Below are 16,003 nucleotides of genomic sequence, written 5' to 3'. Positions count from 1 at the left end.
GACTGTGTGGATCATAATAAACTGTGGAAAATTCTGAAAGAGATGGCAATACCAGACCACCTGATCTGCCTCTTGAGAAATCTATATATGCAGGTCAGGAAGCAATAGAACTGGACATGAAACAACAGACTGGTTCCAAATAGGAAAAGGAGCACGTCAAGGCTGTATATTGTCACCCTTCCCATTTAACTTCTATGCAGAGTACATCAGGAGAAACTCTGGGCTGGAAGAAGCACAAGCTGGAATCAAGATTGCCCGGAGAAATATCAATAACCACAGATATGCAGATGACACCACCCTTATGGCAGAAAGTGAAGAAGAACTAAAGAGCCTCTTGATGAAAGTGAAAGTGGAGAGTGAAAAAGTTGGCTTAAAGCTCAACATTCAGAAAACAAAGATCATGGCATCCGGTCCCATCACTTCATGGGAAATAGATGGGGAAACAGTGGAAACAGTGTCAGACTTTATTTTTGGGCTCCAAAATCACTGCAGATGGTGATTGCAGCTATGAAATTAAAAGACGCTTACTCCTTGGAAGGAAAATTATGACCAACCTAGATAACATATTCAAAAGCAGAGATATTACTTTGCCAACAAAGGTCCATCTAGTCAAGGCTATGGTTTTTACTGTGGTCATATATGGATGTGAGAGTTGGACTCTGAAGAAAGCTGAGCGCCGGAGAATTGATGCTTTTGAACTGTGGTGTTGGAGAAGACTCCTGAGAGTCCCTTGGGCAAGGAGATCCAACTAGTCCATTCTAAAGGAGATCAGCCCTGGGATTTCTTTGGACGGAATGATACTAAAGCTGAAACTCCAGTACTTTGGCCACCTTGTGCGAAGAGTTGACTCATTGGAAAAGACTCTGATGCTGGGAGGGATTGGGGGCAGGAGGAGAAGGGGACGACAGAGGATGAGATGGCTGGATGGCATCACTGCCTGGATGGACGTGAGTCTGAGTGAACTCCGGGAGTTGGTGATGGACAGGGAGGCCTGGCGTGCTACGATTCATGGCGTCGCAAAGAGTCGGACACGACTGAGCAACTGAATTGAACTGAACTGAAAATGCTAAGAGACCCGGGATCACAGTCCAGAGTGTTGAACTGCTTGTGAAAACTGTGGTTTAAGTTATTGCTTGTGGCTTTGATTTTCAGTTTAAGAGTTCAGCTTCTAGTAAGACATAGAGACTTAGAGTCTTGTGTGCCAGGTGCTATTCTGACTCCCCATTTTGCAGATGAGAAACTGAGGCAGTGAGTGGCGAAGTAGATAAAGGGCCTTCGATAGTGGGTGTGGTGGGGGCTGGGGTTGGAGCCCCCTTTCTCCTCCCTCCCGGGGCACACAGTGGCCGGGGAGCAGTGTGCCTGTCAGCAGAGCACAATGCTGTCCCCTTGCTACCACCCCTGCCTCCTCTGTGTCTCACCAGCTTCCCGCCTCTTTTCCGGTCTCGTCTTCTGGAGAGGCCACCTCGCTGCTTTCTCTCTCCTCACCAGCCACCAGTAGTGAGAGTTCATGGGGCAGACCTGGAAGAGCTGAAGACAGTGTTTTCCCTGTGGGGTGGAAAGCAGTCACAGAAGACTTTCAGAACTGGCTGATTTGTCTTGGGGCTCTCTTTAAACACACCTGGTTCTGTGCGTGACTTGGCTTCCACAGAGCTCTGGCTGACTCCAGGTGTGTGGTTTTTCTGCTCCTGGAGCACTCCCGCGTGTATCTTCTCCGATGTTTTTGTCTCGTAAGGAATAACTGTCCGTAGTCTACCCCTTGGTTTCCTTCACCTCCCTTTGGAGTCACGAGGTAAAGCAGCAAGGGGACACGCTCAGAAAGACATTTGTCCTTTGCATGTTTCCTCTCAAGGTACTTTGAACGACAACATTAAAGTACCTATAATACTACTGTGAATTGTTAACAAGCACATTTGCACATCACATCTGTCATGCTATTTGCACGATGTTATGTGAAGAAATGACTCAAAGTATTTTAAAGATATAGCCTTTCATCTTTGGAAGCACCAGAAACTATTTGCAGATTGGTCTTGGGAATCAAATTAGCCTAGCACATCGGTGAGTTCTTAGAGGCATGGGCATTTCTGTAAGTGGTTGCTGGCCCCCTTAATCCTTTTGATCATTTGCACTGTGTATTTTTATACAAGCTCTTGTACTTTGGAGAAATAAAATAAAGAAACTTAAAGGTGAGTTTGACAAGGGCTTCTCCACACTGTTTGTCAATGCAGATAGATCCTGAATTTTAATAGCAGTACCTTCTTTTAAACAACCAAGGCTCTTTAAACCTCTCTACAAATAGTGTCAGTGCTCAGATTATGTCTGAAAGTGTTTGCTGGTGAGGGGAGATCTTTCCTGACCCTGTATTGCAACCACGAAAGAAGACCCTATCCTGGAAAATAGTCTTGACCACCTGGGTGTCAGTTATCCCCACAGCTGTGGGCCACTTGCTGTGTGACATTTGCTGTCATTGATGACTTCCGGTGACATTCAGGAGCCGGCTTGGAGTCGTAGAATGAGCCAGACTTTCTACCTTCAGTTGAAACGTGATTGGCTCCTCACTGGATCCTGCCGTTTACTGGCTGCAGGATGTTATGTGAGAAAACTTGTGGTGAGGCCTTGGTTTCCTCATCTGTAAAATGGGGACGACATCCCTGTTGTGAAATTGTTGGGAGCAACATCTGTGCACCCGTATTCATAGAAGCACTATTCACGAAAGCCTAAAAGTGGAAGCGGCCCAAGCGTCCATTGACAGATAGATGGATAAACCAATGTGGCACGTCTGTGCAATGAGATCTTATTCAGCCTTTAAAAAGGACATTCTGACACAGGCTTCAACCTGGATGAATCTTGAGGACATTCTGCTGAGTGAAATAAGCCAATCACGAGAGGGAAAATAAAATATGATTCCACTGACATGGGGTTTAGAGGACCGAGACAGAAGTAGAATGGCAGTCACCTGGGACTGGGAGAAGAGGAAATTGGGAAGTTAGTGTTTAATGGATATAAAGTGTCAGTTTTGCAGGATTAAAAAAATTCTGGAGATAAATGATGGTGATGGTAGCTCAACGATATGACTCTACTTAATGCCACTGAATTGTATACTTAAAAATAGTTAAGATAGTAAATTTTGGAAAGTGTGTGTGTGTGTGTGTGTGTGTGTTTATCTCAATAGAGAAAAACTGGGGGAAAAAAGTATGAGCATTGAACAACATCCAGTAGGTAAGGTGCCTCCCATATTATTAGGGTTCAGTAAATAGTAACAGCTTTTAGTAGGATTCAGAGTTGTAATGCATGATTCCGTGATATCGCCTCATGTGGCCGTGCCATGGTTGGTTTCTTTCTGTTTGACTTCTGGATTTCTTATGGTACTTCACCACTGTATTAATAGCAATGACGGAACGAGCTTTTGTGTTTGTGTCTGCCTTTTCTTTTCTTTGGGTTTATATCTCTGAGGTTGATTTCCCGGGTCACTGTTAATCAGGGTGAATTCATCTTTGAGGCTCTTGCTTCCTATGCACATGGGGTTTCAGAAGGGTCCTGTCATCTTCACTGTCTCCACCCAAGGACACTGGACGCCTCACAGTGTCCTCATCAGCACTAGGTGTGATTTTAAGCAGTTTTACAAAGTGACATGAGTAGGAGATGGTATTTTAATGTTTAAGATGCATTCATTTGCTTTTATCTGATCACTGAAACTGTTGAGAACTTTTCATGTCTTGATCTGCATTTATTTTTTTCAATGTGTATTGCCTGTTTACATCTTTTGCCTGTATTTCTAGTGTGGTTTCAGTGCTTTTCTTTTTTAAAATAATTTTAATTTATTTTTAAATTTTATTGGATTATAGTTGTTTTACAATGTTGTGTTCATTTCTGCTCTGTAGAGCTATATGTTTACATGTGTTTGGTTAGTTGCTCAGTCGTGTCCGACTCTTTGTGACCCCATGGACTTGGACTGTAGCCTGCCAGTCTCCTCTGTCCATGGAATTCTCCAGGCAAGAGCGCTGCAGTGGGTAGCCATTCCCTTCGCCAGGGATCTTCTCGACCCAGGGAGAGAACCCAGATCTACTGCATTTTGCAGGCAGACTCTTTACCATCTGAGCCACCAGGAAAGCCCCTTAAGTTTACATATATCCCCTCTTTCTGGAGTTCCTTCTCATTTAGGTCACTACGGAGCATTGAGTAGAGTTCCCTGTGCTGTGCAGTAGGTTCTTGTCAGTTATCTATTTCAATGTTTTTCTCATCTAGTATATTTTGTCACGTTTGTAACATGTCATTTTTAATATTCAGTTTTACTAGTTATGTAGTTAAATCATCATTCAAACATTTCAAAACACAAAATAGTACGATTTTTAAAGTAGATTTAAAATGGCTTTACAATAACATGGTTATTATACTTAATGAATCTTCTTCACATAATCCCCCGTCATACTTTTCTTGTCTATTAGCATAACATCTGTTTAGATGTTAATTTACATGACTATAGTATTTGAATTAAAATTATGTAGACTGACCAATTAAGAATAAAATATTAATAACCCAACATAAAGAAGACATAACAAAATTAGAGAAAATAAATGATTAAAATTATTAATAAGCATGACATTTTACCTCACTAATAATAAAATTCATTAAAATAAAATCACAGGCTACTATTAATATCTTCCATCCATAAATTAGTAGGGATAAAAAACACTCTGAAGGTAACTGAGACTGACCCTCAGATATGCTGCCAAAGGGGAGAGAAGATTGGCTCAACTTTAATGATTAGCAAGAAACTTAAAAATGTTTATAAACACTGATTTAGAAAATTCACTTATATAGCTGAGGCTAGAGGCAGCCTCAAAAATGGAGAAAAATATTTACATTCATAGATAAAAGAGGATTCCGTACAAATGCCCAATGACAGAGAATAATTGAATAAGTAATAACACAGTCATCTTTGGGGTGTTAAGTATTTATTATGTATGTATAAATGGTATTTACTAAAAATTTCAGTGGTGGGGAAAACACTCACAATGTGCTTTTAAGTGGAAGAAGCATGATGCAGTGATTATAGTAAAATAAGCTGTGTGTCCTGCTGTGCATGTGTGTATGTTTTGTGTGTGTGTGTCTCATGCATATCTAGAAAGAAATGCATAAAAAATACTGAAAGTGCTTATCTGGTAGGAGTATGGATGATTTTTATTTTCTTTTTTATATTTCTGCACATGTTCTGAGCTTCATTTTATCTACAAATCATTGTTTCTACAATCAGAAATATATTTTACTGTTAAGAAAGACTAAAGATGATGAGTAAATCTCTCTCCTTTACCGGATTCGTGTTCACTTTGCTCTCATTGCTTTAATGCATTGAACAGAATCCTAGACAAGGAGTCAGAAGGTGTTTTTTCAGGTTATGGTCCAGAAATTTACTAGGTATATGACATTGGGCAAATCTGACTTGTATGTGCTGTTGATGTTGTTTAGTTGCTAAGTTGTTTCTGACTCTTTGAGACCCCATGGGCTGTAGCCTGCCAGGTTCCTCTGTCCGTGGGATTTTCCAGCAAGAATACTGCAGTGGGTTGCCGTTTCCTTCTCTAGAGGATCTTCCTGACCCAGGAATCAAACCCACATTTCCTGTGTCTCCTACATTGGCAGGCAGATTCTTTATCACTGAGGCACCTTAACTTGTAAAATGGGGATTTCTACCTTCCCTGCGTGTACCATTGGAGGATTGTAAGAATTCAGGTGAAAATACCAACATAGACGAAAAAACTTTGCAAACCAAGATGCAAAGGATTCCTGAAACCGCTGTGAGGTTTGATAATTTCTTAGAACTCAAAAGCTGTTATCCCCACAGTTACAGTTGGTTACAGGAAAAGGATACAGATCAAAGTCAGCTAAAGGAAAAGTCACACAGGGCAGAGTCTGGAAGGGCTCAGGGCAGAGCCCCTGTGTCATCTCCTTCTTGGCCTCTGTGTGTGACAATATGCAGAGCATTGCCACCCAGGAACCTGGTGGTGTCCCAAACTTTGGTGTCCAGAGTTTTTACTAGGGCTTCAGTACATAGGTATGATTGATCGATTGCCTGCATGGTTGAACTCAGGTTCTAGGTCAACCGATACCATGTTACCCAAAGTCCCCTCCCTCAGTCACATGGTTGGCCTTTCTGGCATGACAGCCCCTACCCTAAGACTGTTAGCATAGCAGCCCCTACCCTAACCCTACCCTAAGATTTAGTGTGGCCAATCTCCACCCTAAGAGCACCAGTGTGGCGGCCCCTCTGTAAATAAAGACACTCCTATCAGGTATGACCTAGATTACCTACAAGAGTCAAGGCAAAGACCAGCTACCTGTTTTCAGTTCAGTTCAGTTGCTCAGTAGTGTCCAACTCTTTGTGACCCCATGAACCGCAGCACACCAGGCCTCCCTGTCCATCACCAACTCCTGGAGTTTACCCAAACTCATGTCCATTGAGTCAGTGATGCCATCCAACCATCTCATCCTCTGTCATCCCCTTCTCCTCCTGCCCTCAATCTTTCCCAGCATCAGGGTCTTTTCAAATGAGTCAGCTCTTCGCATCAGGTGGCCAAAGTATTGGAGTTTCAGCTTCACCATCAGTTCTTCCAATGAACACCCAGAACTGATCTCCTTTAGGATGGACTGATTGGATCTCCTTGCAGTCCAAGGAACTCTCAAGAGTCTTCTCCAACACCACAGTTCAAAAGCATAAATTGTTCAGAGCTCAGCTTTCTTTATAGTCCAACTCTCATATCCATACATGACTACTGGAAAAACCACAGCCTTGACTAGACAGACCTTTGTTGACGAACTAATGTCTCTGCTTTTGAATATGCTATCTAGGTTGGTCATAACTTTCCTTCCAAGGAGTAAGCGTCTTTTAATTTCATTTTGGACCAGGCTAAAGTCCTTACTAGGACTTCCCAGCGGTGCAAGTAGTAAAGAATCCACTTGCCAGTGCAGGAGATACAAGAGTTGAGGGTTCCGTCCCTGGGTTGGGAAGATCTCCTGGAGTAGGAAATGGCAACCCACTTCAGTATGTGACCAAAAAGAGATGGAAAACAAATTTGTGGAGGGCTCTATTATTTACTGGCTTCCCAGGTGGTGCTAGTGGTAGAGAACCCCTCTGCCAAGGCAGGAAACGTAAGAGACGCAGGTTCGATCCCTGGGTCAGGAAGATCCCCTGGAGGAGGACGTGACAACCCACTCCAGTGTTCTTGCCTAGAGAATCCTATGGACAGAGGAGCCTGGCGGGCTACAGTCCATGGGGTCACAAAGGACTGAAGCAACTTAGCACGCTATTATTTACTAGGTCATAACACTGAAGTAAGAGAGGATAGGATTTCCACAGGTACAAGTGGCAATGCAAATACATTCTTCGCTGACCCCCAGAACCTTGGGGACCACCTTTGAGAAGGGAATGTGCTAACGGGTGCTGCAGAGAGACATTTGCTATGGTCGTTATTTACCGCAGAGATCAATTAGGCTGGGGAACCACTTACCGGTCCACCGGGTATAGGAACCTGACCCTCTTCTCAGTGTTAGCAGCACAGCAAATATGTCTCTGTGTTACCAAATGTATCTAATGTGAGCCAGTTATAAGCCTGTTTTTTCACAGGTTCCTTTATCTGGCACCATCTCCCTCTGTAGTGCAGCTAAGCTTGCTACATACAGGGAGGGGGAGATGATAAAAATAAGCTGGCTCCTTTCCCTTTGCAGAGATTCAAATCTCTAGCACCATGTCAGGTTGGATCCATAAGGTTTCATAAGAATGAGATTAGAAGAAGGAAAGCCCAAGTTTATTTTCTCATGAAATTAAAAAAAAAAAAAAAATTAGAGCACAATGAAGAGAAAGATCCTCCTCAGAAAACTTGCTCGAGGACAACCGCATGCTTTTATGGGAAAAGGACCAGCGACAGAGACTCAGAATGAAAGTGTTCAGGCACAATTGCCTTCAGAGGGAAGAATTTCAGCCTTTGTGTGGTGGTTTTGGGGAAACAGATAACTTGTCGTAAATCGGTGTTGTCAGTAAATTGGCGTTGTATGTTCTGTCTCTTTCAAGGAAAAACTGGCCACGCAGAAGTAGTCCGGGTGGTGTTCCAGCCAGAACACATCAGCTTTGAGGAACTGCTCAAGGTCTTCTGGGAGAATCATGACCCGACCCAAGGTAGATGAGTGAGCCAGTATTTAATTATCTTACTAATTACAGCTGGGATAATTAGTGTTTGAGCTGCACGGAAGAGATGAACCTTGAAATCACACAGGAGCTCAAGAATATGATTGCAGACATTTATTGACGGAGAAGAGGAGGGGCTGGGGAAAAGAGGGAGAGAGAATAAAGGCACAGCCCCCCATCTGCGCCCCTCCCTCCTTTACAGCTGTCAGGGGTGGGAAAATTCCCACAGAGAAAGACGCCAGACAATAGAGTTTCGTTCACCTTTGATTATTGCATTATTCCTCCTTAATGCAGTCTTTTGTCTACAAAATTAAAGTGTCTTTCTAGCAGCTCCAAAGTTTTCCTGATTTATGGTTCCTTTATTTCCCTGAATTTAGCCTTTCTCATCTTTTGATGTTATCAGCCTTTTTTTTTTCCCCCCTTTAAATGTCTGAGGGTGATAAAAAAAAAATAAAGGTAAAATGCAGTATGCAGTGGGTTCACAATGTTTGGGTTATTTAAATATTTATTTTGTCTTCTTTGGAATTTATTGTATGGAGATATTAATATATTTGGGCTGTAAACAATGATGGTCAGGAATTTTATTTGAATGCACACACAAGTGAATATCTCATGCTGGCAAATATCATTGTAATATCCAATAAAGGAGCAGTTTCCAGATTTCAACTTAACAGCCTTACAAGCACTGCTTTGCCAGTGTGATGATCTGGTATTATGAGTCTTATGAACTGAAAAGTCCTATATGTACGATATGATTTTCACAAACCCTGTTCATTTAGCAGGCTTCCCTGGCGGCTCCGACGGTAATGAATCTGCCTGCAATGCAGGAGACTGGGGTTCAATCCCTGGGTCGGAAATGGCTATCCACTCCAGTATTCTTGCCTGGAGAATTCATAACCTACATCTAACTAGGCTGAGAATTCTGTTGGCTTTAACAAAATATTTGGGCTTCCCAGCTGGCACAGAGGTGAAAGAACTTAACTGCCAATGCAAGAGATGCAAGAGACGTAGGTTCAATTCCTGGTTAGGAAAATACCCTGGAGAAGGAAATGGCGAGTCACTCCAGTATTCTTGCCTAGAAAATCCCATGGACAGAGGAACCTGGCAGGCTACTATCCATGGGGTTGCAAAAGATAGCAATTGGTCTATTTAATAAAAATCTGTTTCCCTTTGGTGTCAGGTCTTGCGGGAGTGGGTGAGTGGTGTTGGCTCTTTCCTGATGAATGGATGTGTTCTTCCAAACATGCATTGTGTTTTGGGGTGGAACCTTTCCAAGATCCCAGCAACCCCAGCGCCAGGTTGGTCAGTCCTGAGTCCTGGTTACACCTGAGTCCAGGGTGATTTCCCAGAAGGCAGCGGTCAGAGCTAAGGCAAGAACAGCAACATGGTCAGCAGAGGAGCCAGGGTCAGGCAGGTCCAGGATGCAGGCTGATCCAGCAGGGTGACTGAAGGTGGGAATGAGGCCAGGAGCAGGTTCTCCATGACCGTCAAGTCTGGTTGACGTGGGGGCATGAGTCCCTGGCGGGGAAGCAGTGAGATGGGGTGCAGGGGAGGTATAGGACTGTTAAGGGCAAGAGTACTGTCATCAGAAGGTTCAGATGCCACCCTGGCTTGGACTGCCGCACTGCCACGTCATATAAGCACGGCAGGCCTGATGGCTTAGACATCCGTGCCTCAACGAGAAACTGATTGGTGAGCTCCATAAAGAAGGGGGTGACGGCCAGGGTCATTCTGAGGAGCCTTTGATTCAGAGGCAGCAGCCTCTTGCTCAGAGCCGAGGGTCAAGGCAGGATGCTGGGGGCTCCAGAGTTCTAAGTGGAGACACCTATCAGGAGCCCAGGTGAGCCTGAAGTCATGGAGCAGACAGGCTCTATGCGGGCCCACAAGGCTGGGTATGTGGCCTTGGCCTGGCCACCCGTGTCCTGATAGAACCACCTTGTTCTTGGCCTCCGCAACATTTTAAAGAAGGTGAAGTCTGCCATCTACTTCTCTCTCCTTACTCCTCTTAATGTCTTACCCATTTTATCATTTTCAGGGGATGGGAATGTGAACCATTTTTAATGGTCTTTATTGAATCTGTTACTATATTGTGTCCATTATATGTTTGGGTTTTTTGGCCCCGAGGCATGTGGGATCTTGGCTCCCAGACCAGGGATTGAACCCGCACCCCCTGAATTGGAAGGTGAAGTCTTAACCACTGGACCACCAAGGAAGTCCCCACCCATTTTATCATATCTTTACTAGTGCGCCTCAGGTCACTAGTTCTTGACCCTGATTCTCAGGGGAATTCCACCTGCAAAAGCATTTTATTAGAATCTCTTGTTCTCCCCATCTCATGGATCAGATTGGTCTCAACTTTGGAAATTCTTGGTTGGCTATCGATATGAATTTGCTAGGGCTGCCATCATAAAGTATCACAGACTGGGTGGCTTAACCAACAGAAATGAATTTTCTTACAGTCCTGGAGGCTAGGGGCCAAAGTTGAAGGCATTGGCAGGGTTGGCTTCATGTTGGCTTGCCCATGGCTGTCTTCTCATGTAGCCTTCCCTCTGTGTGTGTCTGTGTCCTAATCTCTTTGTATAAGATCATGAGTCAGATTGGATTAGGGCCCACCCAGATGGCCTCATTTAATCTTAATCATTAAAGACTCTGTCTCCAGATTCAGTTACACTCAGTACTGGAGATTAGAGCTTCAACATGTAAACTATGAGAGGAGGTGGGATGCACTTTAGCCCACAGCACTGTCTGATAATGTAATATTTAATAGGTTGATGTGCTGGTTTTTCAGAGGTACTTTTTTTCTGACAGGGTGTTCATAGGCTTATAGACTGAAAGAGACTGATCATCTGTTCCAACCTCAGCTTCAATTCTATGAGTCAGAAGATGAAATTGCTCATGGTGGGGGTCACAGACAATGGGATTGGAGTATTGAGTGACCTATTCTTACACTAATATTTTGGGCAAATTATACATGTAGGAGGAGAGTTTTTCTACCCTTGTGTATACTTGTTTCTGCTTAGAGTAGTGCTTCATGCAATGTACACAGTCATGCATTAAATCCCAAGGTATCTGATCTTCCCACATTATTATTAGAATTATTTTTTAGATAGTTCAGTGTAATGGGTCATGGTAAGAATCTTTTTCTGCCTTGTAGGGTTTCCTATGACCCTTCTGGAAATAGGGCCAGTGGAATGATCTAGGCCTGATCAGTCACAGTATCTTTTCCTGTTGTTATCAATGTTCAATCCAAACAACAGGCGTGTGACTCCAGCAGAACCAACTAGAGTCTTTCCCTGGGGGTGTTGTATGTTGTCACTTGGCTATGGGTGCCAGGGGAATAACCCACACAGAGCACCTGGCCATGTGGTCCCCCAAATTCCCCAGTCTCCAGATACCATAGCAGAGCCTGACATTTAGATCTGGGTTCTGGCCCCAGTTGGGCCTCTTCCCAACCTCGCAACCTTGGCCAAGACACTTAATCTGAAACTCTGTTTTCTCATCTACAGAGAGGGGATAATAATGTCTATCCTGCCCACTTCTTGGGTTGTCATAGGAATGAAATGAAGCCATGTGAAAATCACTTGAAAGAACCATGGTCAAAAACCAGGGTCAAGAACCCTGCAGGTGGTGGCATTATAGCTGTGTCCTTCTCAGCACAATACAGGGTCACCAGAGTTATTTAGTTATTTTTGTTTCCTTGATTTCTGTGGGGAACTATTTACCATCTGCCTACTACAGTGTGGGTTTTCTGCCGCGAAAGCTCTTCTGTACTTCCTGCTAGTTGGAAAGATTTCCGCATTGCTTGTGTTCTCATTTGGTGATGTAACTGCTGGCGGTGATAGTCATGAGGTTGATAGACAGAAAGCTCCTTATCTTTACTTCTGATACAGTCCTCAGAAGAACCAGATAAAGTCCTAGCCTCTCATGCGTGCTCTGCATCCCTGTACCTCGTATGCTCTGTGCATGAATTCCATCATTTTGGTCCTCCTGTTTCTGCATAGGAATGCAGGTCCCAGACCCTGAACCTTGGGCCAAACCACAAACACACAAGTGTACAATGTGGAGACTCAGCTTTGCCTTACTTGATTGCATAAACCTGACTTTTCTATTCCAACCCGTTTCACTCTCCTCGATCCTGAGGGAAAGGACAACACATTTATTAAGTACCCCTTATGGCCCAGTCTCAGTGGTAGATGCGTTATACCTATAATTTCATTTAACCCCTACCATAACCTGATGAACTGGGGTTTACTGTCTTCACTTAACAGAAGAGGAGAAATGAGATTCCAGAATACTGACAGTCTTGCTTGATGGTGTTGGCAGTATTTGAACACAGCTCTGACCAAAGCCCAAATTGATTTTCTTTCCTCTACACTGGAATGATCCATGCTTCCTGATGAGGAAGACCTCTTCTAAGGATAAGCATTGTTCAGGATCCCCCCATGTAATATAGCTGTGCCCCTAACAACCTTTTTAAAGCAAATATATGAGGATGCTACTACAAATTTAATCATGCTGTAAATTGAATGCCCCTTTTATTAACCAGCACCATGTCACTTACCTCTGCAAAATGGAGATGCTCCCATGCATAATGTGCTCAACAGTCACTAGGCCACACCTGCTGCCCAGTTGGATGTATGGACCTCTGGTAGTAGCTCTGGACCTTCCCAGGGACTAGGGCACAGATGGGGAATTTCTCCAGTGTACTTCCAAGGGAGCAGTGGCCTTTCTGCAGAGGCCTTCTGGCTGAGACTGTGAACTGAACCCAATATCAGTTTCCCCATTTCTAAAGGATTGGAATTTCAGCTGGATGTGCAGCCACCAATAAAAACGAAATTTCCCAGACTCTGAGTGACTAAGTATAGCCACGTGTCCAAAACCAGACTAGAAGAGCATGAGTGCAAGTGACAGTGTGAACTTCCGGGTTAAGTGCACTTAGGGGGAGGGCAGATGACGTCCGCTTCCCAGTCTGGTGCACTTAGGGGGAGGGCAGATGACGTCCGCTTCCCAGTCTGGTGCACTTAGGGGAAGGGCAGATGACGTCCGCTTCCCAGTCTGGTGCACTTAGAGGAAGGGCAGATGACGTCAGCTTCTGGGTCCAGTGCACACAGAGGAAAGGCCGTTCTCTTCTTCTTTCTCCCCTCTCACATACTGCCTGCGGTTGCAGTGATGACTGTCTTGGACTACAGGGATGGGGGCCTCACCCTTGTAATTGAGGACCTACAAGATAGAAGTTTCCAGAGTCAGTACCCCAGGCTGGACTCTTTATGTAAGAACTGTCTTCTCTAAGCTACTGTTATTTTGGTTCATTTTAGGCCTTTTTTTTTTTTTCTTCTTTTTCTTCTCCTACAACAGTTGTGCTAATCCTTACTAAAATAGCTTTCAATATAAGCTGGTGATGAACTCCCAGTCACTCCTCTGAAGATCTTAATTAAAATGTTTCTTAATTAAAACGTCTTTAATCAAATCTCTTACGAGTATGGACTCTAGGGTTAGAGGATATGGCTTTAACCAGTCCTGCCACGTGCTGTCTGTGTGGCCCGGGCAAGTTAACAGTCACTCACCGCCTCTTTTCTCTGTGCCTGACCACCGGGTCCCAGCTCTAATTGCTCTCATCTGGCTGCCACGCCAGCCTCCACCTGGCCTTAACCTTTCCTGATCTAGTACCCATAGTGACCTGTCAGAAGCACAAAAGGGAACTACATCCCTCTCCTGACTTTTCTTTGTGATGATATACACACTCTTCAGACTTCCCTGGTACCTCAGTGGCAAAGAATCCGCCTGTAATGCAGAAGCTGCAGGTTTGATCCCTCGGTCTGGAAGATCCCATGGAAGAGAACATGGCAACCCACACCAGTATTCTTGCCTGGAGAATCCCATAGACAGGGGAGCCTGGTGGGCTACAGTCCATGGGCTCCCAAAGAGTTTGACACGACTGAGCAACTAACCCTTTTGGAAAGTAAGCTTCATATTAAATAATTTTTCACTGAACAACTGGATGAATGAACCTCAGTTTTCCCATCTGTACAATGGTTGTTCTCCCTTCAGTGGTGTCAGGATGTACTAAGGAATATAGTCTGTTATGCAGAGCCCAGCGCTGGGTACAGAATAACGACATTGTATATAATAGCCGCCATCCTCATCCTGCCCATGTCCTAAAGAGCCATTTCACCGGCTCCCATCCATCTGCCTTGCTTTCTCTTGTACCCCAGTACTCGATTTTTTTCTTTCTCATTTCCCCCATCTCATGTTCTGAATACCCTTGATCATCCCTTACATTTGGTTTATACCCTTTATCCTCAATCAACATTCCTTTTCCTCCCATGCCCACCCTCCACCCTCCCACAGGGAGCTCCCAGTTGTGCTCAGTAGCTTCATCTGTCTGTCCTCATGTCTCTGGTGTTGGTTTCATGGAGCCCTAGGACCACATACCCTAGCTTGCTCCCTTCCCCTCAGAGCCAACAGTAGGGGATTAATGTGGTTTCTTAGCTTGTGGTTGGAACTAGAGACCCCAAGGACTCTTCTCTATTCGGTGCCCATGGACCACACGTTCCGCCCTCCCAGCCTACTCCCACACTCCCTGTGCATTGTTCAAGGTGCATGGTTCCCAGGAGGTCCCCAGAAGGTCAGGAGTGGGACTGGTCCACTCCATCTTTAGCAGATTTGCTTCATAGCCTCTCTCCAGGTGCATCGTAGAGAAGCCAGTGCCCTGTGCTGTCTACTGAACAATGTTAATTGGAGAGGAAAAAAAAAATCCTCTTGTGTTTTCTCAATAAGTTGCCATTTAAGTGCTGGTGCTTATATATTTGAACTTGCCAAATTAATATCTGAACTTCATTGTGCTGACCCTTTTAAGTTAGTTTTTTCAAAATAAGTCTCCGGTTTTGAAGGACTATCCCTTTTTTAGCCCACGTACAAGGAATCTATCATCTGCAAATAATTAGACAGTGGGAATTATATTGTATTGCTAATGAGCAGATGTGCATACTTATAGTGGAGGAACAGCTGCACACATACAAAATGCAAAAACGACCCAAACCCAGCATTATGAATTCTGAAAGGGATTGCATTCTTTTAAGAATTTCAGAAACAGGAAAAAAAAAATTTAACTGATACTTTTATTAATTGTTCTTTCAGTCGTACTTTTCCTTGCATAACATTATCACACATGGACATAGCATCTTTGCTACTTGCAAATGTGCTATTTGCACTTTCAAATCCCTCTCTCATATAATACTATAAAGCTTATATTTAACATTTTTCCTGTGCCTTTCTAGTGCTTTAAGGGTTTGGTGCCTACAGACTCAATGACAGACTCCTCCTGGGTGTTTACTCTGGGCTGGGCGTAGTGCTAGGTTCTTAATGAGCATGTGATCCCATCTGATCCTTAAAGCAACGCAAGAGTAGGCAGTCTTAGACCCATTTTACAGATGAACAGATGGGCCCAGGGAGGTGAAATGATTTGCTATGAGCCAGTTGGTACGTTATTGTCAGAGCTGGGATTTTGACCTACCAGTTCAATTTCAAACCTTGTGTTACTTCCATTGTATGGTATGTGGTCCTGCATTGACACAAGATGCTATGGACTGACAGAATACACAGCTGCACCCTAACCTGCAACAGCAGCAAATTATCCAATGAAGAGTATCTGTCCTCATGAGCACCTTGTAATAGCTGTTACAATTTTGTAATCCTTTTAAGGATTTTCAGTATGAAAAAGTTCAAGTAGACTTTTTTTATACTATAAATCAAAATTTGTCTGTAAGGAATAGTGTGGTAGCAGTGTGTGTGTGTGTGTGTGTGTGCACACTCGTTCCGTCATGTCTGATT

The 16,003-nt window shown here is 43.9% G+C and overlaps 1 protein-coding gene across 4 annotated transcripts in view; it reads left to right on the top strand.

Moving 5' to 3' along the window:
* MSRA (methionine sulfoxide reductase A) overlaps positions 1–16,003 on the top strand; it is a 385,719-nt gene that overhangs the window by 239,101 nt on the left and 130,615 nt on the right. For all 4 annotated transcript variants that reach the window (XM_061425037.1, XM_061425039.1, XM_061425040.1 and 1 more), the window contains one exon: positions 8,060–8,164. In XM_061425037.1, coding sequence (XP_061281021.1) covers positions 8,060–8,164 — 105 coding nt within the window. The remainder of the gene's footprint in view (positions 1–8,059; positions 8,165–16,003) is intronic.

This window comes from Bos javanicus, chromosome 8, assembly GCF_032452875.1.
Source record: "Bos javanicus breed banteng chromosome 8, ARS-OSU_banteng_1.0, whole genome shotgun sequence".
In the NCBI taxonomy this organism is placed as follows: Eukaryota; Metazoa; Chordata; class Mammalia; order Artiodactyla; family Bovidae; genus Bos; species Bos javanicus.
Note: the sequence above shows the minus strand (reverse complement) of the source record. Positions and strands in the feature narration are given on the sequence as shown.